The sequence below is a fragment of the Orycteropus afer genome, unplaced genomic scaffold, assembly GCF_000298275.1.
Source record: "Orycteropus afer afer isolate SDZICR_OR568_19922 unplaced genomic scaffold, OryAfe1.0 scaffold00407, whole genome shotgun sequence".
NCBI classification, from domain to species: domain Eukaryota; kingdom Metazoa; phylum Chordata; class Mammalia; order Tubulidentata; family Orycteropodidae; genus Orycteropus; species Orycteropus afer.
This window is the reverse complement of record NW_006921994.1, coordinates 349,617-374,879: the sequence shown is the minus strand read 5'-3', so window position 1 is coordinate 374,879 and position 25,263 is coordinate 349,617. Positions and strand designations below refer to the sequence as shown.

The 25,263-nt window shown below is 48.2% G+C and overlaps 1 protein-coding gene across 1 annotated transcript in view; it reads left to right on the top strand.

Moving 5' to 3' along the window:
• ZDHHC14 (zinc finger DHHC-type palmitoyltransferase 14) overlaps positions 1 to 25,263 on the top strand; it is a 381,727-nt gene that overhangs the window by 248,217 nt on the left and 108,247 nt on the right. The window contains exon 3 of the mRNA XM_007953739.2: positions 10,780 to 10,938. Coding sequence (XP_007951930.1) covers positions 10,780 to 10,938 — 159 coding nt within the window. The remainder of the gene's footprint in view (positions 1 to 10,779; positions 10,939 to 25,263) is intronic.

Genomic DNA, 25,263 nt, shown 5'->3' with positions numbered 1-25,263 from the left:
GTCCAGTTACTTCTCTTGTATCCATTACATTAGGAAATATTCACATTACTGTCTTAATTGGCCACCTATCCAGTGTCTGCAAAAACCAGAATTTGGTGTGGGTTTTTTTTTTTTTTTTTTTTGATTTTCTAAATTCAAAAATCACAGGCATTGACTTGCCCGGTATCTACTCTTTACTAATATTCTCCTGTGAGCTTGGGAGTTTATAGACTGTCACTAAGGGCTCTTGTTAAATTGCTCTTCAGATACCCCATCTTCCTTCACATTGGGACAGCCATTCAAGGCCAGGAGTTTAAGTCCCGAATGCTGCCGAGACAAGCGAAATCAGCCATATGAACATTGAAGAGCTGTTAGATCCAACAGCTGTATGTCGACAGCATCAAACATCTGTCCTGCAGATGAGCAGATACAAGGTAGCCCCTGACTACAGGGAGAGCTGTAGTAAGTTCTGATGGAAGGCCAATCTCTCTCTCTCTCTTTTTTTTTTGAGTTTTTGTTATTGTTGCCTTTTATTTTCAGTATTTTTATAAATCTTCATTTGTCCCTGGGAATTGTAAACAGTACATATAAACGTCTGTCAGTGACCACTTGAGGATGATAACATCAGCAAAGTGCCTGCTATGGCGTTATGTGTAGTATATGTTGCTAAGGATAAGATGTACCACAAAAAACAAATGGTCATAGTGTGCAAAGCGGATCTTCCTTTTGACTTACTTCCTAATGCAGACATGGTTTTCTTCACTCCACTGTTCCTAGAGGTTCCCACCCCTCCAGTGGTCCCTCCAGCAGCTGGTTAATGGTCTATAACACTCAACTGCACCAGGAAGGCCACTGTTCTCAGCCCTGTTGGTGAAGGAACCAGTTTTAATCTACACCTTCTATGTAGATTGTAACTGGGGATTTTTTCCCTTTAGTTTCATCATGGTGAAAATATACGTAATAAAACACAGACCATCTGTCTTAGTTGGTGAAGGAACCAGTTTTAATCTATACCTTCTATGTAGATTGTAACTGGGGATTTTTTCCCTTTGGTTTCATCATGTTGAAAATATACGTAATAAAACATAGACCATCAGTTCTCTGGTCCCGCTGTAGCAGATACTGCAAGTGGATGGCTTTAACAAACAAATTTTATTTCCTCACAGTTCAGGAGGCTTGCAGTCCGAGTTCAGGGCACCCACTCTAGGGGAAGACTTAGGTTCTCTGTCTCTTAGGGTCTAGGAGAAGGCCCTTATCTCCCTTCAACATCTGTGGGCCAGCTTTCCTTGGACATCTTCGTGTGTCTTGGCATCAGTCTTCCTCTCGGTCTAGGAGATTCTGAGCACAGGGACCCTGGCTCCAAAGGACGTACTCTGCTCCTCGCTCTTTCTTGGTGGTAGCAGGTCCCTCCTTCTTGGCTCACTTCTCTCTCCTTTTATCTTTTGCAAGATAAAAGGAGATGTGGCTACACCCCAGGGAAATTCCCCTTCTAGCAGATCAGGGCTGTGACCTGAGTAAGGGGGTCGCATCCCCGCCCCAACCCGTTACAACTGATTGGCTGATCACATCAGAGCACACCACGGGAGATGATTCCATCATTACATAACTGCCAGATGACAGCACTATATAACTCTCAAACCACTGAGTATCTTGGCCCAGCCAAGGTGACACATGTTTTTTGGTAGACACAGTTCAATCCATGACATTCCACCCTTTGGGCCCCAGAAATTCATGTCCTTGCCACTTGCAAAACATTCACCCCATCATACCTACCTCATCCCGAAAGCCTTAAATCAACTCCAAGTCCAAATTCCATCCTGAGGCATCCTAGAAACCTGTGAAATCTAGCATACAAGTTATCTGCTTCCAAAGTACAATGGTGGAGAAGGCACAAGGTGGAGACTTCCATTACAAATGGGAGAAATTGGACAGGAAGAAGGAATGACAGGCAGCGGGGCACCAAGCAAGTCACAACCCCAGCAGAGAGAGGTTCCCATTAGCTCGCCAGACCTGACAGTAATCCTCCGTTCTCTGCGACCTCTAGCCTCTGAGTGCCGACCATGGTCTCTGGATTCTGGGTTCACTTACGTGGTAAAATGTAGTTCAGAAATTAGGCCCCTGAATTTGGTGCAGGATTAGTAAGACCAGAGAGAAGTCTCTCAGGATATGAACACCCTGCTATGATTCTTTTAAGAAAAGATGACTTCCCTTTTGCACGTGGGTTTGGAACAACAGCCACACACCAGGGACCAGCTTACGTAGATGTGTGGCAAGCCCAGGACTTCTCTCTGAGTGAAACGGCTTCTTCAGCGGGCAGTTTTGCGTCTGCGGGCTCACAATGAACAGCCTCCTCGTCCTTTGTTTCTCCTGATTCCCTGTCCGCAGGCCTGATGGTGGGGAGAGTGCTGGGCTTAGCGCTGCTGCTGTTTCTGCCTGAAAGCCAACAGCTCCCAACAATCTGGGGTGGAAAAAAATACCTGTAAGAAGGAAAAGATACCTTCAAGCTTTTAGGTTTTCTTTCAAAACAGTTGTGTATAAAAATGTCCATTGAGAGATACTGACTCAGAGAAACTTGGAGAACGCTAGAGGTTTTTCCCCAGAATTCCAGTGCTCTTTAACCGGTCTCGGTTGGAGACCGAGATGATTTGTTTTCAAGAGCTATATTTAAACCACAAAAAGCAGCCCTAAGAAACAGGCACAATAAAAACAAAAACAGAATAATAGAGGATTAGAGCAGGAACAAGGAGCCCTGGTGGCTCAGTGGTTAAGCACTCGGCTGCTGACCAAGAGGTCAGCTGTTCAAAACCACCAGCTACTTCAAAGGAGCCCTATAAGGCAGTTCCACTCTGTCCTACGGGGTCGCTCGGAGTCAGAATTGATTCTACAGCACACAACAGTAAGGAGCAGGAATGCCACCTTTTACTTCCTCCTTCGTGTGGTATTTCTTAACTTCCGTGGGTGAAAGATCTAATATCGACGTTGGCGTCAGTCAGCCTGAACGTTGAACAGAAGCATCTCTTTTTTCCTAAGGTGGGTATTTGAGGCTCTTGGTTCCTAGGCCCGGTTAGTCACCTCTGGTCCTGGATGCAGGTCCGACTGAAAGCTGTTGGTCTGGGACGGGTGTTGACTCTATCAGGTAAAAGAGCGAGCAGCCTGAGGTCGCCCTGGGTGGCCGCTGCCCACATAACCCAGCCCTGCTCCGCTGGCACACACTGGCTGGGGGAGAGCAGCCGTTTGGCCCTAAGCGTAAGGGGAGGAGCAGCCACAGCGCCTTCGGAGAGGACTGCCTGGGGGCCAGCGGGCTGGGTAGCAGACGAAGGACAGTGCTCTGGTGTCCTGGGGCCACCCTAACAAGCTTAGGAGAACAGAATGTTCACAGTTCTGGAGGCTGGAGTCCCAGATCAGGGGGTCAGCCATGTTGGTTCCTTCTGAGCTTTGAAGGGGTGTCTCATGCTTCTCCCAGCTTCTGGTAACTCTAGGCGCTCCCGGGCTTGCAGCTGCCCCAACACCTGGTGCCCTTCCTCTGCCTATCTCTCGTCATTTCTGCAGTAAAACCTGTGAAAGCCAGAACGGCGTGAGGCAGGAAGCTGTTAGAGAAGGAAAGCTCAAATATTTTCCACTAAAACAAGTGATAGCAAAGTGGTTAAGGCTGCACCCCATCAAAGGTGAAACTTGGGAGACTAGGAAAACCAAGGCCGTGGAGTTCCCGCTCTCACAGGTTTCACTGTATAAGGACACTTCTCAGATGGGATTAGCACCATCCTATCTGGTGGCCTAGTGCCTAAGGCATTTGACTGCTAACCAGAAGACTGGTGGATCAATCCCACCAGCCACTCCTCGGAAGGAAGACTGGGCAACCTACTTCCATAGTGATACTGCCTCAGAAACCCAAGGAGGGGTCTCTATGAGTCGGATCCGACTCCACAGCAATGCATTTGGTTTGGTTTGGTTTGGTTTACACTGGTGTGACCTCATATTAACTGATAACATCTTCAAAGACCCTGCATCCAAACAAGGTCATGTTCACAGGCGCGGGGGCTAGGACTCCAACATATCTCTCTTGGGGACACAGTCCAGTCCCTGGCAGGCAGGGTGACCAACTCACAGGTGGGTGCAGGCGTGGCACACGCAGCCCTGTGCATCCCCAACGTCTTTGCTCCCTACCTGCCAGGGCAGTGGGCTGTTCACGCAGCAGGAGTTTCTTCAGTACCTCCTGGGTGCGGGACCTTCTGCTGTCAGTGGGGACATGAAGACGAGGTAACGTCTCAGGGAGCCTTGTAAACTAACCACGTGGTAGGTGCACTAACAGGGACAGACCGCAGGGAAGGGAATCCAAGCAGACGATATGTGTGCAACACGTGGCCTGGTCAGGAAGGCGCAGGGAGTCAGTTGAGCATGGACTCTGGAAGGTCACACTGTGAAGAGAGAGGAAGCTGCTTTGTGGAACACCTAGGGGGCTCAGGAGAGGCCCAGGCTGCCTCATCAGTCTTGCACATGGAAAGCTGACCTGAGGGCTGTGAGGAGAATAGACCGGGATGGTCCAGGTGGCAAGATAATGGCCAGGAGACTCCCTGCCCATCAGGCAGACCCAGCAGGTCCCTCCTGGGCCCCTCCCCCGTCTAGAGCCAGGGCTGGTTCATCTCTGGTCCTCTTTAGCATCTGGCACAGGCCATACCAACTCATGGTGACCCAGGCCCCTGGGTGGTATGAACAGTTTGTATTCCACTGCTAACCTAAAGGTTGGTGGTTCCAACCCCCCCCCCCCAGGCACCACAGAGGAAACGCTTGGTGATCTGCTTTCCGTCAAAATCACAGCCAAGAAAACGTATGAAATAGTTCTACCCTGACATGTGAGGCCACCATGATTGTGCTTATTTATAGTAAGTACTTCATAGTGGCCACTGTCGTGGAGGCCTGCGTGTCGCCGTGGTGGTAAACAAGTTCCAGTGGAGCTTCCAGACTAAGACTAGGAAGGAAGGCCTGGTGATCTCCTTCCAAAGTTGGCCAATGAAAATCCCATGGGCATGAACCCCAGAAACTGTTGTCCTAAGATAATCTTTAAACCTTAAACCAGAAATATCCCCTGAAGTCTTCTTATAGGAGCTCTGGTAGCATTGAGCCTAAGGTATTTGACTGCTAACCAGAAGGCTGGTGGTTCAAACCCATCAGAAGGAAGGTTGGGCAATCTACTTCCGTAGTGATATCGCCTTGGAAACCCAAGGAGGGATTGCTATGAGTCAGGTCCGACTGTACGGCAGTGAGTTTGGTTTTTGGTTCAAGTCTTCTAATAACCAAACAGTAGTTTAGCTTCACTGGTTAAGAATGTCTGACTTGACCCTTAGGGTCTTTTAAGAACTGTTGATATGGGAGCAAAGTGACAACAGCAACTTGACAGGAACATTAAGGGGCGATGAGTTTGTGTTAATGGGAGAGAAGCAACTCAGAAAAGGAGGGTGAGAAGGGTTACACTACTCCAAGAATGTAGTCAATGTCACTGAATTGTACAGGCAGAAACGTTGAATTAGTGCATGTATTTGCTATGTATAGTCTCAGCAGCAGCAGTAAATAAATTACTTTAAAAAGGAAAAGAAAATCCTATGTCCCATAGCTGTCCAAGCTGCAAGTGATGGTGGGACTGGCCAGGACCAGGCTGTGTCTCCCTCCACTGGTTACGGGGCTGATGCAGGGCTGGACCGTATCTCCCTCCGCCAACTGGGGGGCTGGGGCAGAACCTTGCCGTGTCTCCTTCCACTGGTCGTGGGGTCACCTTGAGTCAGGAGCCAACTTGATGGCAACTGATAGCAACAACAAGTACTTTGTAAACATTCGTTGACCTTTTATTTGGTTTTTAGTTCTGTGGCCCCACAGTTACTCGTTAGCACATCTGGACCTAGAATTCCAGTCACCTGCTTTTACATAACTCAAAACCAGATTCACTGCCACCGAGTGGATTCTGACTCATAACGACCGCTGTTGAGTTTCCGAGGCTGTAGATGTTTACAGACGTAGACTGCCTCAGCTTTCTGCTGTGGGGCTGCTGATGGCTTCAAACCGCTGACCTGGTTAGCAGCCAAATGGCTTACCCACTGTGTCACCAGAGCTTCTTTTACATAGAGGCCTCCACATATTTAGTCAAAGACTTTGTGTTTTCTCATTTTTGTTTTAACTCTCAAGCTTCAGTGTCCATGTCTGTTGAGTTCCAGCCTGTGGAACACTTTGTGTGGACAGTGTAATCCCAGAACGGTGCACGGGAACCGCGGCTCCATCGCGTTTGGCGTAAGGAGTGCTAGCAAGTAGTTCCAGGTGTTGCTGCTCAGAACTGGGTTTGTTCAGCAGTTGGTCCAGTGTTGGGACGTGTGTCCTTCTGCTTTTCTCAATATGTGCTTTGACAGTTGGGTGTTTGAACTTTCCTGACACGAGTTTTATTGACTAGGATAATTTAAAAACAATAACCACCACCACCTATTATCTGATCTAGTTTTTTTGCCCACGTTTGTAGTAGTGAGATAGAGTAGATTCTGAGCTGATGTAAGGCCAGGGAAGTACCAGATTACAGCACCCCGTTGGCTCCCAGAGCTCTGAGCTGATCTTGAATGAGCTCACAGCCAGTTGTCCCCATCCTCGTGCTTGGGACAGTGCCACATTGTCCTATGGGGCTTCCCATCTTCCGAGTGTAGATGCTGTTGGAGCTTGTCTGCCTCTCCCAGTGTGGTTGTATTTAGCACCATTTGAGAGTCCAGCTACATGGGGTGCCAGGCAGGTGGCGGGAAAGGGCTTCTGCTCTGCCAGGCCACCCAGAGTCCTTGGGGTGGCCCCACAGCTGGGTAGTTGTTCCAAGTAGAAAGGTTGTCCTCAGCGAGGATGTCAGATAGAAGTCACCCTGCCTCTTTTTTGCTGCCCTGGATTCCGCCTCCTCTTCTCCCTCACATGTTCTGGAACCCTGGGGCATGTTCTTGAACAACCTGCTTGTGGAACTTTCCTTTTCTCTGAGAAGCAGATGACTGGTGGCAGCACATAGCACTTGCCCTGCACGGGGATTGGTATGTTAACAAATGGCAAAGCCTTGGGCTCAGGGCTCATGGTGGTTTTGCAGGCCTCCAGTAGCCTCACGTAGAAGCCTGGGGAGCCCCAACATCATGGTGTTTTGAGTTGTGGACTCTGTCAGGAGGTGGGCAGCCCCCCAGTTCCAGCTGCTGGGCTCAGTCCCCAGGAATCAGTGTGAAACGCCTGGGGGCTGGCTGTTCTGTGGTGTGGCCCCTTCATCTGAGTGAAGCTATGTTCTCTTGAGTTTTGCTCTTTGTCATGTAAGTATATTTGGGTACATATAAAGAGGGGTGCGGGCTAAGGGTGTGTATGAATGACATATGGATGAGGGAGCATTTATGGGCACCCCAGAGCATGCCGGAGAACCGGGTTTGACTCCCAGCCAGTGGGCTGCACACAGTTACCCCCATCCGTCAGTGGAGGGTCGCATGCTGCTCTCATGCTGAACAGGTTTGAGCCAAGCTTCCAGACTAAGACTAGGAAGAAAGGTGTGTTGACGTGCTTCTGAAATCAGCCGATGGGTCACAATGGTCCAGTCCCATTGTACATGGGCTGCTGTGAGCTGGACGGCAGTTAACAGCAGGAAGAAGGGTCCTTCTCAAAGCTGAATGGGTAGGAGTCACCGGGGAACCCGGTCAAGTGCAGATGCCAACTCCACAAGCCTGTTTCTGACAAGCTCCCGGGGGTGTGCAGGTTGCTGGGCACATTTTGAGTGACAAGGTCCTGAAGTACGGGTCCTCAGCTTTGGCTGCAGATTCGGAGGGCTTTTAAAAATCCTGACACCAGATTGCACCCCAGCGATGAATTCTGATTCTCTGAGGGTGGGCCCAGGCTTTCAGAGATGTTTTAAGTCCCCACCTAACTCCTGCCAAGGTTGAGGCCCTCTTCCCAGAAGGAAGAGCTTGTGGGAGGGGCCTGAGTGGATGGTGGGTTCACTCCTGCCACCTTGGAAATTGACAGAAGTTTGTTGTAACTGTCACTCTCTGTAACCCGTTGCCATCCAGTGGATTCTAACCCCATAGGACAAGAGTAGAACTGCACTACAGGGTTTCCAAGGGTGTCATTCTGTACAGAAGTAGACTGCCTCATCTTTCTCCTGGTGGGTTAGAACCACCAGCCTTTTGGTAGCCAGCAAGTGTTTTAACAACTGGGCCACTAGGGCTTCTTTACTATCTGGTAGTGTGTCCTTTAAATGTATACTAACCAATTCGAAAGGAGCTCTGGTGGTATAGTGGATAAGGCATTTGGCTGCTAATGAGAAGGTCAGTGGTTCAAACCCACCAGCTGCTCTGCGGAAGGAAGATGGATGATCTACTTCTGTAAAGATTTACAGCCTCAGAAACCCAAGGAGGTTACTATGAGTCTAAATCAGCTCAATCGATGGCAGTGAGTTTGGTTTTGGTTTAACCAACATGAACAGCTATCTTTGATTTTACCAAGTCTGTTTTGGGAGAAGTGCTATACAGTTTCCCAGGACAGCCTCTGGCTGCAGACTCTGCTCCCCAGCATTTACCAGCCTTTGGGGGCTCGGCAAAAGCCTTCATGGGTATTCTTGCTGTTTTCCGTCTACCTGTGGTCCTCTGTTCGTAACAGGACAGCTAGCTGCCACAGATTCTTTTTTGCAAGCCTAGGAGGTTTGTTGGAGTCCCTGGGTGATCAGATGGTTACGGAAGGGTTGGCGGTCTGATCCACCCAGAGGGGCCTCGGGAGAAAGCCCTCTTGCTCGGCCTCATAAAAATCAGCCATTGGAAACCTCATGGAGCCAAGCTCTACTCTGACACACACGGTTGCCGTGAGTCGGAGTCAGCTTGACGACAGTGGGTTGGGTTTGGTCTTAATAGGCCTGTTTGGGGTCCAAAGAGCTCTTGGGCATAGTGGGAAAGACATTTGTCTGTTAACCAGAAGGTCAGTATTTCAAATCCACAAGCAGTTCTGCAGAAGGAAGATGGGGCATCCTACTTCCGTAAAGATTTATAGCCTTGGAAACCCAGTGGTGGTTGCTATGAGTCAGAATTGACTTGATGGCAGTGAGTTTGGTTTTTTGGGTTTATTGGGGGTCCAGCTGAGAGTAAAACTGGATATTCTGTCTTCCTGTAGAACAGGGATTCTCAGCCCCACAGCACGTTGGTGGTTGCCCCAGGAGACTGTGACGTAACTGCTCTGGACAGGGTACAGCTTAAGGGCAGCTATCTCCACAGGCACTTCAGTGTGCCATCAGTGATGAGGACCAGTCTGTAGGATTAAAGAAAAATTATTAAATATACATCTTTGTATTCTCTTCAACATGTTCAGAACTGGCTTTAAAATGATATAGAAGTTGCTAGTCAAACAATGAAACCATCAAACAAGAAGCAAGATATACAGATGATTTTTTAATTATACTTAATGATGTTTTAAGAACATATTTTTAAAAATATATGTTCCCCTCAGCCCATACTTGGCATTTTGGGGGAGATTTCCTGGGCTGGATTTGGGGTACATCATCAGAGAGGAGCATGTTGCTCTTGTCACCTGCCCTGGAGCTGCCCCCGTGCACACAGATCCAAATGTGCCTGTTCCTGCACCATCTCTTATCAGTTGCCCAAGGGACCATTCTGACCCACAGGGTTTTCATCGGCTAATATGCAGAAATAGATCACTAGCCCTTTCTTCCTAGCCTGCCTTAGTCTGCAAACCCCACTGAAACTTGTTCAGCATCATAGAGACAGTGAACCTTCACTGCAGGCTGGGGGGTGGGGGCTGAGGTGCATTGGCTGAGAATCAAACCCGGCACCTGAATGGAAAGGGACAATTCTATCACTGTCCCCGATTCTGAGGTAAACCTGTTGTTGTTGTTGTCGTTGTCATGTGCTACAGAGTCAGACCCGACTCATGGCGACCCCTCCTTGGGTTTCCGAGGCAATATCACTACGGAAGTAGATTGCCCAGCCTTCCTTCCAAGGAGTGGCTGGTGGGTATGAACCACCAGCCTTCTGGTTGGTTAGCAGTCAAGTGCCTTAGGGGAGGTCAACTTACCCAGTCTATTACAGGGAGACACTGACTACTGAAAGGAAGAAAGAAAACTCAATACGTCAAAGGCTTAACACAGTAGAGGTATGATAAGGAGCCCTGGTGGGGCAGTGGTGAAGCACTTGGCTACTAACAAAAAGGTCCATGTTTTGAACCCACCAGGCACTCCGCGGGAGAAAAGACATGGCAGTCTGCCCCAAAGATTAGTCCAGGAAACCCTGCAGGGCAGTTCCGCTCTGTAACCCAGAAGGGCTGTGCGCCGACACACAGCACCAACACTAGTTCATGGTACAGGGTGACCTCTGAGCACGTCAAGGGTCTGCCTTCCTCTGTGCTTTGTTCAGGGACCCCAGCTGAGCAAGTTGCCCCCAAGCTGAGTGCATGGCTGTCAAGGAGGCCCTGGAGAATCTAGGGGTCAGGGAGCAGAGAGGAGGGGATGGGGCTCTCAGGGGAGCACCTATGCTGGCTCCCCGTTGGCTGGGGCTGTCACATGACCACACCCACCTGTTCAGAACTAGTAAGAACTGTGCCTAAGGAGCCCCAGACTCTACCAAGGAGCATGAATTCGGTGGCAGTGCTCCGCACTACTGGCCTGTCTGGGGTCAGGTGCCCCTCACAGTGTCCCTGTGGTATTGTGTGGTCGGTTCACTGACACACGCAGACTTGGGTCGGCCAGGCGCTGGCAACAGTCGGGAGTGGGAGGCCCAGTGTCTATTTTAAGCATATGTATTTTTCTCTCCTCTGCAGATATCGCAAATGGCACCAGTTCAGGGGGGTACCGCCCACCTCCCAGAACCAAAGAAGTCGTCATCAACGGCCAGACTGTGAAACTTAAGTACTGTTTCACCTGCAAGATTTTCCGGCCCCCTCGTGCCTCCCACTGTAGCCTTTGTGATAACTGCGTAGGTGAGTAGGAGGGTACTAGTGATAAGGGCTGTGAGGGGGAGCCGACCTTGGAACAGGAGCTCCGTGCTAAGGGGAGCCAGCATGCATGCCGGTCTATCCTCAGAAAGGGGACCCGTTGGTGCACAGCTAGGATTTCAGCGAGTTTGCCTCTCAACAAACTCTCTGTTCCTTAGGTCTGGACTTGGCAACTCACATCACACACGTACCAGTGTGGGCCCTTGTTCCTGCAGCTCCCAGACCAGCAGGCATCTGAAATAAAAATAAGCCATCTAGGCCCTCCATCGCCCATATGGTATAAATGTTCTTTGGGCAGTTCTCTCCTGCCAACCCCTCTCCTCAGAGGGGTGTTTGGCACAGAGCTGGAGATGTTGGAACCCAAAGAGAGAAAGAGGTGTGAGGCCAGGAGCCTTTTCCTTCAGGGGCCTACAGTTAAGATGGTAACTCTTCCCAGACGCCACCACAGCCTCCTGCTGGCAGCTTGCCTTCTCTAGGACAGATTAGGAAGCAGCCAGACAGACAGTGCCTGCTCAGAGGCCCTCAGCTGTAACACCGGCCCAGTTCACAGGCCCCCACTGGCCCAGCAGGTCTCCAACAGACGACGGTCAGAGCCCTTTGTTCTGTCACTTCAGGCTGGAGCTGCTCCCCACAGCCACGGGCCGTCTCACTCGTGGGTGGGAGCGCCTTAGAGATGCGGTGGGCAAAGAGATGGTGGAGGACCCAAGTTTTGGAAAGAGAAGCATGAAAGGGCCTAGGGCCTTGTCACACTCAGGAAGATCTGTAGTCTGCCACTAGTAGGTGTTCCCAAGGATACTCCTGGAAGAATAGGCCTGGGAACCCTGCTGCTTCCTGCCTGAAAGGCTAGGAACACACTCACAACAAACCTCGATCAGTTGTCAGAACTCTTCTCGAGTCTGTAGACATTTAGTCCCAGTTCTTTTGAAAAATAGATTTTACAGTGCAGTCTTCCTTTTGTTTATCTTAACACTAATAAGATTAGTACAAAGTCCAAGTTTTCCCCATCAGACCTTATCTTGGTTTTATTAACTTAGATAAACGACTTGTAGTTTTTTCTCCTCCAAATGAACAGTCTGGAGTCTTGTTCAGTCTTCCTCCCATGTAAGTAGCCTGTAGCTGAGAGCCTGGGATCTGGTGAACATAAACACACAAAAATAACCCCCCACAACCCATTGCCATTGAGTCAGTTCCAACTCATCGTGACTCTAGAGGGCAGAGTAGAACTGCCCCATAGGGCTTCCAACTCTGTAATCTTTATGCTGGCAGATTGTGAGTTTGAACTGCTGATCTTCCAGTTAGCAGCTGAGCACTTAACCACTGCACCACCAGAGTTCCTATGGGACGTGGTACCAGGTCCAGATTCTGGTTCCGTCTTACTAGCTGTGTGAGTTAAACAAGCTTCTTGAACTTTCAGCCTTGGTTTTCTCATCTGCACGGTGCTGTGATAGCAGCACCGCCTCCCGGTGTGGTTGAGAGATTCGAGTTCACACACGTATAGCATTAGCCCAGTGCCTGGTATCGAGCGTGCTCCATAATCGTAAGCTGCCACAGCTCTCATGCTCCTGCCCCCTTGATATTTTTGGATAGCTTTCTCTGGACAATTTCTGGATCTACTGTAGCCCTATGCAGGGGTGATGACCAAGAGGATACCCAGTATTCCGTCTGGGGACGTAGTAGGTTGTATGCGAGGACACAGGCCAGCCTGTTTGATTTCTCGTGCCCTTCCAGGAGACACCAGCCCCCGTGCCCACACAGGCCTATCCCAGGAACACATTTAAGCCAAAGCAGCACTGTAGCTTCAATACCTTCAGGGGAGCTGTGCAGGGATTCTCAGGGCCCTTTCTTGGGGTGTAATCTTGATCACAGGGCCTAGTATGGGATGAAATAGTGTCCCCCTTCCACTTTTCCGAGTAAACTCTTCTGTTACTTCATGTGCCTCTTCCCCGAGAGCTCTAATATTGACTCCAATTGGCATTTTGATAGGTAGTGTTATCTGCAGACCTGAAGAGTTTACTGGACACATCTTCTCTTTACTGTTTATTCACATGCTGGTTTTTATTGGCATTTTCAGACACCTGTTTCCATTTGTCCACACAAGGTATGCTCATGGGTCTCTGCCCTTGGTTTCCTGTCTCTAGGCCGGATTCCAGATCTCGATAAAACTTCCCTCCCCATCTCAAAGGGACTTATTTTTTCAATCCCCTTTGGTGCATTTTTGTCAAATACTTTCAAAAAGCTCATATAATTACTGTCATATGGTCCCTCCATTGCCCATATGTATATATGTCCCTTAAAGAATTCTGATGAATTAGCCATACAGTCTTTTTCCCAAAATTGTGTATGTCTCCCCTCACCTGGTAGCTGTAGTGGTGCAGTGGTTAAAACATGCAGCTGCTAACCAGAAGGTCGGCGATTTGAACCTACCAGCTGCTCCATGGGAGAAATATGAGGTAGTCTGCTTACATAAAGATTGGCAGCCTTGGGACAGTTCTACTCTGTCCCATAGAGGCACTGTGAGTCTGAATCAGCTCAGTGCAGTCGGTTGGGTTGGGTTGGTTTCTTTCAGCTGATGTGGACTTCTCCCATGGTTTAACTGTTTAAGGTAGTGTTCTTTCTTAATAGACTCTGCCAGCAGTGAAAGTCAAGGTCACCAGCCTGTAATGCCCAAGAGCCCTTCTGCTTACCTCTCTGATACATGGATGGCCCAATGGCAATCCAGCATCCCTCAAGCACCCATGATGGTGTCATAAGTGGGAGACACAGACCAGCAAAGGAAAGGAAAAGGAGAGGGTGGAGGAGTCAAAAGGAGGGAAACTGGAGGCCAGGAGCCCAGTGCCAGCAGTTGCCTCTAAACATCACTCCATGGTCCTGGGGCTGGGTCTTGGCAGACCCTGATCAGGGCCAGGCTGTGAGGAGGATGAGGCCCCTGTGGTAGTTAAGGTTGTGTGTCAGCTTGGCTGGGCAGCTGGATGTCTTCATTCCCCCTGATGAGATTGGATGTGGTGTAATCACCTCCATGGTGGCCTTTGCTCTGAGAAGTGAATCAGTTGAAGGGGAGTTGCCTTCAGGGTGTGGCCTGTTTCCAGTATATATATGGAAAGGAGCCTGCACTGGGTTCCCAATCTTCGTCTCCCCTCCCTGGACTTGAACCAGCAGCCTGCTGCGCTGCCTGCTGGCTTGCCTGCCAATCTTGGGATTGTTGTCTTCGTAGCCTGTGAGCCAGCAGTCTGTTGTGTTACCTGCCAGTCTTGGATTCATCGGCCTCAGCAGCTGCGTGAGTCCAGAGATGCTGCCAGCTTGCTCCAGTGGGCCTGGAAGGCAGAGCTAAAGCCCAAAGTCGAGGGGCCTCCACCCAGCCCCCAGAGCCAGCGTTCTCAACTCTGATTTCTAGTGCAGTCTTCCCCTAAAGCTGGCATTCTGAATGTGGCCTTCCCGCCTGCTAAACTCTAAGAGAATAAATACCTGTTTGTTGAAGGTATCCACGTGTGGTAATGCTGTTACAACAGCACTGGAGAACTGGGACAGCTGTGCAAACAAACAGTTAACAGGCTTGGCTGCCAACCAGAAGGTTGAGGGTTCAAGCTCACTCAGGGGTGCTTCAGAGGAAGGGCCTGGAGATTGACTTCCAAAAACTCAGTCCTTGAAACCTCCATGCAGCATCATTCTCTCCTGCCACACACAGGGTCGCCATAAACTGGAATTGACTTCACAGCAGCTGGCGGAAGAGGACAGGAGAGAGGAGTTACGTATGTTGTTGCTGTTAGGTGCCAGTGAGTCATTCCGACTCACAGCAAGCCCGTGTGCAACAGAAGGAAGCACTGCCTGGTCCTGCATCGGCCTCCCTATCATTGCTGTGGTTGGACCCGTGGTTGCAGCCACCATGTCAGTCCGTCTTGTTGAAGGGCTTCCCCGTTTATGCTGACGCTCTACCAAGCACAATATCCTCCAGAGATTGGTCCCTTCAGATAACGTACGAGACAGAGGCTGTCCGTTCTCACTTCTAAAGAACATTCTACTGCACTTCCAAGACAGACTTGTTCCTTCTCTGGCAGTCCGTAGTATCTTCACTGTTCTTCGCCAACACCGTAACTCAGACGCATCAATTCTTCGGCAGTCTTCCTTAGTCATTGTCCAGTTCTCACATGCACATGGAGGAGTTCTGCTGGCTTTCACATGTGTGTGAGGTGATTGAAAAAACGTGGCTTGAGTCAGGCGCACCTTAGTCCTTACAGTGATGCCTTTGCTCTTTAACACTTCAGAAGAGGTCTTTTACAACAGATTTGCCCAGTGCAGTACATCCTTTGATCTCTTGACTGCTGCTTCCATGGGCATTTATTGTGGATCTGTGGATCCAAGTAAATTGAGATCCTTGACAACTTCAGTCTCGCCTCCATTTATGGTGTATTTATTAAGTTGCATACAGTTGATTTTAAGATAAAACTGCTCACAACACTTCTCAATAAACCGTTTTTCAAGTGGACATAACTAGGCTACACTTGGGCCTCGGTGTGTAGTGAGCAGACTCTGCACCTGGGAAAATAGAGGGACCAGCACATTTGTCCAGCTGAGAGGTGTCAGTGCTGAGTTTGCTGCCATTTCATTTTTAGATAGAAAATTTTTGTTGAAAGAGTTCAATTTTTTGCAGCAAGAGAAAAAGTCCAGTGGTATCCTGAGAGCCAACGTTAGAGCGCGCAGCTTCCTCCCCTTGTAATGAGTAGGTCTGGGTGGGTACTTCCTTGGCCCTGTACAAAAACGTGGCTTTGCATTGGGAGAGGGGAGAGGAAATTGCTATTGCCCGGACGGTTCAGAAGAGTGTTGTATGTGTTAAATAAGTTTGAAATGAGCAAAGTCACAGGGCTCTGCGTGATTATTGAAGATGGAGGGTGAAGCTTTCTTGGGGAGCAGGCTCTGAGGTGGAAGGAGAGCCGGTGAGCAGAGGGCAGTGGTCGGGGACGTGGCTCTCCGGACACACAGACCAGAGCTGAACCCTGCTTCTGTCGTTGGATATTATTGGGAACCTGGGTGTCTTATCTGACCGTCCCCAACTGTTCACATCTGTAAAATGGGCTGATCCTACCACCACTTCATGGGTTTCTTTTAAAGACTGAGATGGTGCCCATAGCCACCAGAACAGACCCCACCCACGCTAAGAAGTCAGTAAGGGCTTGCTAGTAGTGCCTTGTCATCATCATCAGTGATGAGAGAAATGCTGAGGTAACAGGTGCCATGTAACGCATAGCAGATTTGACCTCATGAAACAGTAGGCGTGGCCTTGTATTTCCTGGGCTGGTGTACATGGGCTTCAGACACAAGCGACTGCCTTCTCTCTCTTGGACTCTGTCTGTCTGTCTCTTTTCAGAGTCTTGCTTTCTCTGTCTCTTTCTAGTGTTCCCTACGTTGCCATTAAAGTGTGGTTGTGCATTAGAGCAGAGTATCTTGTGGTGGTGTGCAGCCAGGCTATCTTTGAAGTTATCAAATATTTTTAAACAGCAGCTGGGCCCAGTGCTTCCTCTCTCCCTAGATCCTCAGATCACTCTGAGCACTGAAGTGATACTGGCTAAAAGAAACATCAAAAGCAACATTTGAGCTGTGAGCTCCTCTCCGACATACTGCATTCGTTCAGAGCCCCTGCAGGTACTGTCCACATTTTCCCTGACCAGAAGGATCCTGTCAGAGAAGTCTGGCCTTCTGTGAGCCCTGGTCCGTGGATGGAAAAGCCAGAGGCTTTCCCTGGAATTGAGTTTTTCTTTTTTAATATAACATTAATGTGACATACAATGGGACTTAACTTGAAACTGGCCTGATGAACAACATCATGATAATTGACAGAAAATTCTATATTGTCGAGGATTTCATTCTATTTGGATCCACAATCAACACTCAGGGAAGCAGTCGTCCAGACATCAAGCGTCTTACTGCACTGGGAAAGGCCTCTTGAAAGCATTGTAAGGCGTGGAGGTTGCAGAAAGCAGTTTGACAGGCAGCCTCACAGGGACTCCTGGTCCAGTTTCTGTTCTTTATTGCAGGCTTTCATCACTATCTTTAAAAAGCCTCATCAACCTTGTTCCGTTCCCCCACACCTTTCTTTCTTTTCTCTTTTAAATTTTATTACGGTGAAGCATATGTAACAATAAGGTGGCCATTTAACCATTCTTAAGTCAGTTCAGTACATTCCTCATGTTATACACCCATCACCACTGTCTATTTCCAAAAGCTTCCGTCACCCTGAACAGAAACTCCAAAACCAGAAACCAAACTCACTGCTGTCAAGTCGAGTCCGACTCACAGCACCCCCACAGGACAGAGTGGAACTGCCCTGTAGGATTTCCAAGGCTGTCAATCCTTACAGAAGCAGATTGCCTCATCTTTCTCCCATGGAGCAGCTGGTAGGTTCAAACTGCCGAACTTTTGGTTAACAGCTGAATGCTTTAACCACTGTACCACCAGAGCTCCTGAACAGAAATTCAGGAGCTCTGGTGGCATAGTGCTAAGGCACTTGACTACTAACCAGAAGGCTGATGGTTCAAACCCACTAGCCACTCCTCAGAAGGAAGATTGGGCAATCTGCCCCTTAAGTGTTAACTTTCTGTTCTCCCCTCCCTCCAGCTCCACTAATAAAATTTGGTTTCTGTGCATTTGTCTGCTCCAGGTATTTTATATCGGTGGGATCATGCAATAGTTTTCCTTTTGCAGTTGACTTACTTCACCCAGCATAAGGCCTTTAAGGTTCATCCATGTGTGACAGGTGTCAGGAGTGTCTCTCTGTCTATGACTGAGTCACGTCCCATGGTGTAGCTTTGCCACATTTGTGTAGCCATCCATTCATCTGTTGGTGGACACGTGGCTGTTCCCACCTTTGGCTTTGTGAATAGTGCTCCCCACGTCTTTCTGGTCTCACTCTTCCTTGCATGGTGCTTCCTTCCCACTGCTCTAGCTGCGTGCTCGGAAGTGGCTCTCTGAACTCTGACCACTGACTCCCACCTATAGTGTGTGCCCTGCTGCGGGTATTAACTACCCCGACCCCCAAAGCCCATGCACCACCCTGTGCCCTACTCCATACCCAGCCACTTCTGAGATTTGCAGTTCAAGCTGCCCTCTGCTGTGGGGTAGAATTCTGCAGTGTCCTTTTTAACTGTTTTGGTATTTCTTGTTTCCCATAGCAACGCCTGCTGTTTGGGGGGGCGGGGGACTGGCATTTGTATCCTGCCTGGAACCACACCAGACAGGACTTGACTGTGCTTCCCGCTTTCCGGTATTTTTGCCTGCTACCAGCATTTAGTGAGCCGACGCGCAGGCATCGTGTGACTGCTGGCCGCTGTGTGCCGCCGAGTCAGCTCTGACCCATAGCCCTAAAACTGCCCCACAGGGCTTGCTGGGCTGCAATCTTTACGGGGGCAGATTGCCTGGTCTTTTCTCCTGTGGAGCAACAGGTAGTTTCGACCGCTGACCTTTCGGTTAGCCAGCGAGCACTTTATCCACTGGGCCATCTGGGCTCCTTATGCTAGTGGTGAAACTAAAACTCACTGACGTCGAGTCAGATCCAACTCATAGCGACCTTTCCTTGGGTTTCCGAGGCAATGTCACTACGGAAGTAGATTGCCCAACCTTCCTTCTGAGGAGTGGCTGGTGGGTATGAACCGCCAGCCTTCTGGTTAGCAGTCAAATGTTCCTTATACTAATGGTAGAAACATCAATATAAAAGGCAATCCCAGGGATCATTATTAAGAGCCGACCAAGGAGAATTACAGGCAGAGAGCGTCATATGTGTCATTTTGTATGTGTCAAAGAGAGTGAATTAATAAAGATACAATTAAAAAGCAAATCTACATTTGTGCACCAAATAACACATTAAAATTTATAAAGTAAAAAGTATTAGAAAATGGGAGGATAATTTGCAGTTAGACCCAAGACCAGTGAAAAACAATGGCATACCTGCTTTTAATGACTCCAGTGAGCAAAATGCAGCGAGTGAATAGAGATGCTGATGGAGACCTGGTAATCTATGTCCCACTTTGTTTCTATGGCGTATACTCACTTTCAACCGTTCGTGGAACACATATAAAGTTGATCACCAAACCCACTGCCATGGAGTCAATTCCAACTCAGAGTGACCCTATAAATTGATCACACTGGGCCACAAAATATTGCTAACCTCCTAAAGGCAGATGGCGTACCGACCATGCTAGCCGATGACAAGACAGTAAAACTTGTCATCGGACACATAAATAAACAAACCTACCAAATGAATTTTTTTTAAGGTTTTGATTGTAATTTTTAGGTGACAGAAACATCAAAACTTTGAATATGTCATATTTAGGAAATGACAGTATAAACAATGCAAAAGAAACCTACATGCCAGTCAGAATTGTTTGTTTGTTTGTTTGTTTTTAATTGAGGTAAAATTTGCAAACCATAAAATTCAAGAATTCTAAAGGTCAAACACAAATGTAGTCAACCTGAGCAGAAAAGAATCAACAACGGCCAGGCTATTGGATCAACTAGAAGGCTAGAGAACCCAGCTTGGCAACCTGGAAAAGCCAGGGGCTGAGTGGCTGAGCACAGCCAGTCACACCTCCACGAGGACTTTGCAGGAGATGCAATGACCAGGTGACACCAGTCAACCACCACTCAGTTCTATGTGTACTGCTGCCAGGAGCTTAAACCGACGTCTCTGCTGCTGAGGGGCAGGGCTCCAGCCGTGGGTGGGAGCAGCATTTCTGTTTGCTTCCACACCCAGGCAGCTAGGGCTGGGCAGACTGGACCAACCCCTCGCATTTGTAACCGGCTGAGGCCCTGTCTCCAGCCTATTTGGGGATTTTCCCAAAACAGGAAGTTTATTTGGATGGTAGATGCCTAGTAACGGAAGGTTTTTTTTTTTTTTTTAAAGTAAATTTGGTATGATAAACAAAGCTGAACTTAAAAGCAAATAAACAAAGCATCCCTCTCAAGAAGATAGAAGAATAGTAAAATAAACAAACAATGTGTGACCTATGAAACAAAGAACTATAAATATAATACCAGATCTAATTCTTTGGAAAATAAACTACAAAAATAAATAAATAAATAAACCCCTCATGAGACTGAAAGAGAAAGGAGTCACAGAGGACAGGTAACAGATTGAGATGAGGTACAAACAGGTGAGATATCTCAGTTATTGGGAAATAATGCAGTCACTCTGTGTACTGCTGACTCTGTGCCAATTGATGTGAAAATCTCAGTGAAACATGATTTTATAGGCAATTGGACAAAGAATGAGTGGAAAGCTTGGATAGACTTTGCATCATGAAAAACTGCAAAGTTTACTGAACTCTCCTAGAAAGGGGCTGTGCCAGGCAGTGGTCCTTGCTCTGTTTTCAGTATCATGCCAGGGCTTAGAGAGAAGCTGAGAGAACTTCTTGGTTGGTTTTGCCAAAGTAGCATGAGCCTAGTACCTAAGGCTGAAGAGAATAACATGCAAACGCATCTGTTTATGAATACGTGAAAAGCCAACATGAAGGTCCAGCCCGTTTCCTCTAGCATGGGGCCAAACAGTGACTGGCTGTGGCATAGGAGGGCTTATCTCAGGGTCCGATTATTTTTAGTATTAACAAATCTCTCAGTATATCAGTATGTCAGAGCAGAAAAGAGACATGATCATGATGATTGCTACTAACAAGGAAATTGACAATCTGACGTTCATTTCTAACTGTAAGGCTTGGCAAACCAAAGTTGGGAGATGTGCTAGGCAGATTTTGCCATCCCCGTGGTTATTTTAGGTTCCACGGCAAAAAGGACTTCAGAAATGTGAATAGTAAGGTGATAATCAGCTGGCCAGGCGTCTCTCAGTGGCACTAACGGTTAAGCACTGGACTACTGACTGAAAGGCTGGCAGTTCAAGCCCATCCAGAGGCTCATTGGAAGACACGGCTGGCAGTCTGTTTGCTGAAGGCCAGAACCTTGAAACCCCGCTAAAGCAGTTCTCCTGTACGCATCTGGGGTCCCATGAGTTGTAATTGACTCAACAGCAACTGGTTTTGTTTTCTCTTGTTCTGTTTTAGTCAGCTGTCCTGGAATTAGGGAGATTATCCTGGATAACCCAGCTGATCCCAGTGGAATCACATAAGCCCCTTAAGAGCAGAAGGATTTCAGATGCGAGAGGGACTCGATGTGCTTGAAGATGGAGGGTTCGTGGAAGGGGACGGAAAGACACACTGAGCTTGGAGAGGACCCAGAGTCCAGATGAGAAGTGCAGTTCTGGCCCACACCTTGATTTTTGTTATTGAGGCCACGGACAGGGACCCAGCCACCATGCTGGGCTCCTGACCTGCCGCGGCTGTGGGATAATAAGAGTGTGTGTGTGTGTGTGTGTGTGTGTGTGTAGGAGCTCTGGTGGCATAGAGCCTAAGGCATTTGACTGCTAACCAGAAAGCTGGTGGTTCAAACCCACCAGTCACACCTCGGAAGGAAGACTGGGTGATCCACTTCCATAGGGATATTGCCTTGGAAACCCAAGGAGAGGTCACTGTGAGTTGGATCCGATTTAACAGCAGTGAGTTTGGTTTGGCTTTTGGTTTATTTGCTTTACTGCATTTGGGGTCACTTGCTACACAGCAGTGGACAACCAATAATGAGGAAATATTTCCTTAACAAGATTTTTAAAACAAAATTAACATTTTCCTTGCAGTAAAACATTACAGTCACATTAAGTTGAAAAAAACCTGCTGCACTGGGTCAGTTCTGATGCATAGAGACCACATAGGACAGAGTAGAACTACTTCATAGGGCTTCCAAAGCTGAAATCCTTACAGAGATATTGTCATTGTTATGTGCTGTTGAGTCAGACCTGACTTATAGCGACCCCTCCTTGGGTTTCCGAGACGGTATCACTATGGAAGTAGATTGCCCAACCTTCCTTCCGAGGAGCGGCTGGTGGGTTTGAACTGCCAGCCTTCTGGTAAGCAGTCAAGTGCCTTAGGCACTATGCTACCAGAGCTTTAAAGAGTAGACTTCCTCATTTTTCTCCCCTGGCGCAGCTGGTGGGTTTGGACTGCCAATCTCTTGTGTCATAGCCAAATGCTTGAACCAGTGCACCACCAAAGCTCCTACATTAAATGAGAAACCAACAAGTTCATTTGCTTATTCAGTCTTCTGTTTGGTGCCAGGCTTCTTTACACAGTGGTGCATGGACTTCTGCCACTAAGGACCTGAAGCCACCTCTCCTTAGTTTTAGATTTCCTTAGTGTCTGGAGTTCTCTTTCTTCTTTTTGGTTTATGCAATAGGACCAGTAACTAAACTTAAAAATACAGTACACAGTCTGATAAATGCCCTTAGATCCAAGCTGAGGCATGTTTTCGTCTCCCATTCACTGAACTTTTCTGGGGAGTTCTGCCTTCCTCAGACAACTGTGTCCCCATCTCAGGTTCCAAATGAATGTACATGTTATGATGTCCTTGAGCTGCAAACAAACTTGTAGGTTTTTGTTTGCAGAGATACTGGATGGAAGAGCAAGTCTAATGAGACGTGAATTTCAAGGCTATGGTCCTCACTGTGTTGCCTCTCATATTTTGCAAGTCTGTTGAGAGAGCCAGAATTTGCTGTGATGGTCCACTCATTTCACTGCTGTGCCAGAGATGGCCTTGTGTTCATAGAAGGTTTGATTCATCAGTTTAAGAAGCTCGGAGCCAAATGTACCTGCCTCTAGAAATGTATTTAGGAGCTCTGGTGGTGTGGTAGTTAAGGGATTTGGCTGTGAAGCAAAAGGTTGATGTGAACCCCCCATCTGCTCCATGGAAGAAAGATGAGGCAGTCTGCTTCCCTAAAGAAACCCAGTGGGGGTCACTATGAGTTGGAATTGGCAGTGAGTTTGGTTTTTAGAGCAAGGTACATAGGACTCCTGTGTGGTTCAAATGGTTAAGTTAAGCACTCGGCTGCTAATCAAAAGGTTAATGGTTTGAGTCTATCCAGAGGCACCTCAGAAGAAAGACGTGATGATGTGCTTCTGAAAGGTCAGCCATTGAAAACCCTGTGGAACCCAGTTCTCCTCTCTGACACCATGGGCCCACCATGAGGCAGAACCGGCTGGATGGCAGCTGGTTTGGTTGTTGGTTTTTGGTTTTAGTAATGTACATGAAACCTTACAGCATGTATTTTCTTCCTGGTTTCCTTCTAAACAGCTCAAGTTCTTTTTAGAAAGAGATGGGAGTTTTAATTAAGTCACTTACAACCAATGATTTGGTGGTGTTAGCTCAGGTGACAGGTGACAGAATTCCAGGTAGCCCTCCTGGCTCGTTTGACCACAACATGCCGTGCTTCCCAGAAGCTCTCCCCTACTCTTCCACCAAATGAAAACTGTTCTCCCCTCACTACGGTGCCCTGGCTGCTGCTACCAAGAGTTTCTTCCAAAAGAATCACACTTGGGGAAAGTGTTCAGAGCTTCCCTGAGGCCATAACCACCTGTCTACAAACAAAACAAACAAAAGAACGCCAAGGATCGCCAGCAGACTCCTGACACTAGGAGAGGGGCTCAGAGAAGGAACCAACGTGGCCACGAGCCAGATTTGGACTTCAGCCTCCAGGCTGCGAGAAAGTGAACCTGTGTTCTTTAAAGCCACCCCTTGTGATGTTTGTGTTACAGCCTCACTGGGGCACTGACGCCATGCACATCTAGATGGACTTGACCCAGCCAGGAGTGCATAATGCTTGACCAGGAAACCGAGGTGACCCAAACTCGGCCTCAGCAGGCTACCTGGACACCTGAGGATATCATGAAAGGATGAGATGTACATGTTAGTCGGCTCTCGTTCCCTGACACTGCAAACCGAGCACCTCACAGGTCTCGGTGGCTTCCAACAAGCAGCATTTCTCTCTCTCATGTGCCTGTGGGTCACCTGGGGCAGCTCGAGGGACTTGGCTCCAGGCATTGGTTCGGGCTCAGATCTCCCACAAATTTATTCTGGGACCCAGGCTGCAGGAGGAGAAGATTAGGGGTCAGTGAAGCACCAGATGGGAACCAAACTGCACTGCCTCTCAAGGCCTCTGCTTACAGCACATCTGCTCACATTCCATTGGCTGAGCAAGGCCCATGATGAGGCAGACAACAGCGGGGCAGGGGAGTGGATGCTTGCTGAAAACAGTCCATCTTTGCCGCGGGGCTCCGGACCCAAGATCAGTTGCTTCCTCAGCAGTGGTTCTGTGTCTAATCCCCCTTTTGAGCAGAGTCCCTTGAGTATTGTTGTTTGTAGTTGCCGCTGAGTCTGCTTTGATGCCTAGTGACCTTACATGTGACAGATGAGCACAGCCTGGTCCTGTGCCATTTTCATGATGGTGGGTATGTTTGAGTGCATTGTTTGGTTACTGGGTCAGCCATCTCACTGAGGGATCCCCTCATTTCACTGACCCTCCACTCTAATGTCCTTTTCTAGTGATTGGTCTTTTCTGGTGACATGTCCAAAGTAGGCCAGTCAGAGTCTCACAATCGTGTTTCTAAGGAGCGTTCGGATTGTCTTTCTTGTAAGACTGATTTTTTCATTCTTTCTGCAGTCCGTGGTACACACGATATCCGATATAGAAATATGGATCACCACAGAAAGTTACCTCGCAATAGGTGACAAGTAGCCAGGTATTTGGTTGAGTTGCTTGGAATCTAAATTGTCATCTAGCAATGGATTTGGGAGTTAGGAGGCCAAGGATGAAACATACCTTTCCAGCCCTCAAGTTCCGTCTTCCAAGACATTGAAGCTGTATCAGCTGATCCAGCTGCTGTACCTCAGGTGGTAAGCAATGAATGTTGCACAGAATCCCACCCACCCTTAGTAGGAGTTGGGCAGAACTGAGCTGTTGAAGGCTCGAAACTCTGATAGTGAACAAAAACCTGTGTGCTTTCATTTTGAAAGCTGAATACAAGTTTGTACATTTTTTAAGAAAAGAGCTATGATGATGATTTGGTTTGTTGGTACAGGCTGTCTTATTTTATTTAAAAAATGTTGAACAGTATTTTATATACAGGACCAACTGGAATGGAGAACTTGTATTTGGGGAAAAGGAAAAAGAACATGTTTGTTGGCAGTGGCATCCTCCCTCTTACGGCTGTACCCATACCCACTGCTGTCAAGTTGATTCTGACTCATTATGACCTTATAGGACAGAGCAGAACTGCCCCAAAGAGTTTTGAAGGCTGTGACCTTTATGGAAGCAGACTACCACATCTTTCTCCTGCTGAGTGGCTGGTGGGTTTGAATCTTAGACTTTTCAGTTAGCTGCCGAGCACATAACCACTGTGCCACCAGGGTTCCAAGAAGAACAATGTTGTTGTTGTTAGGTACTGTCGAGTC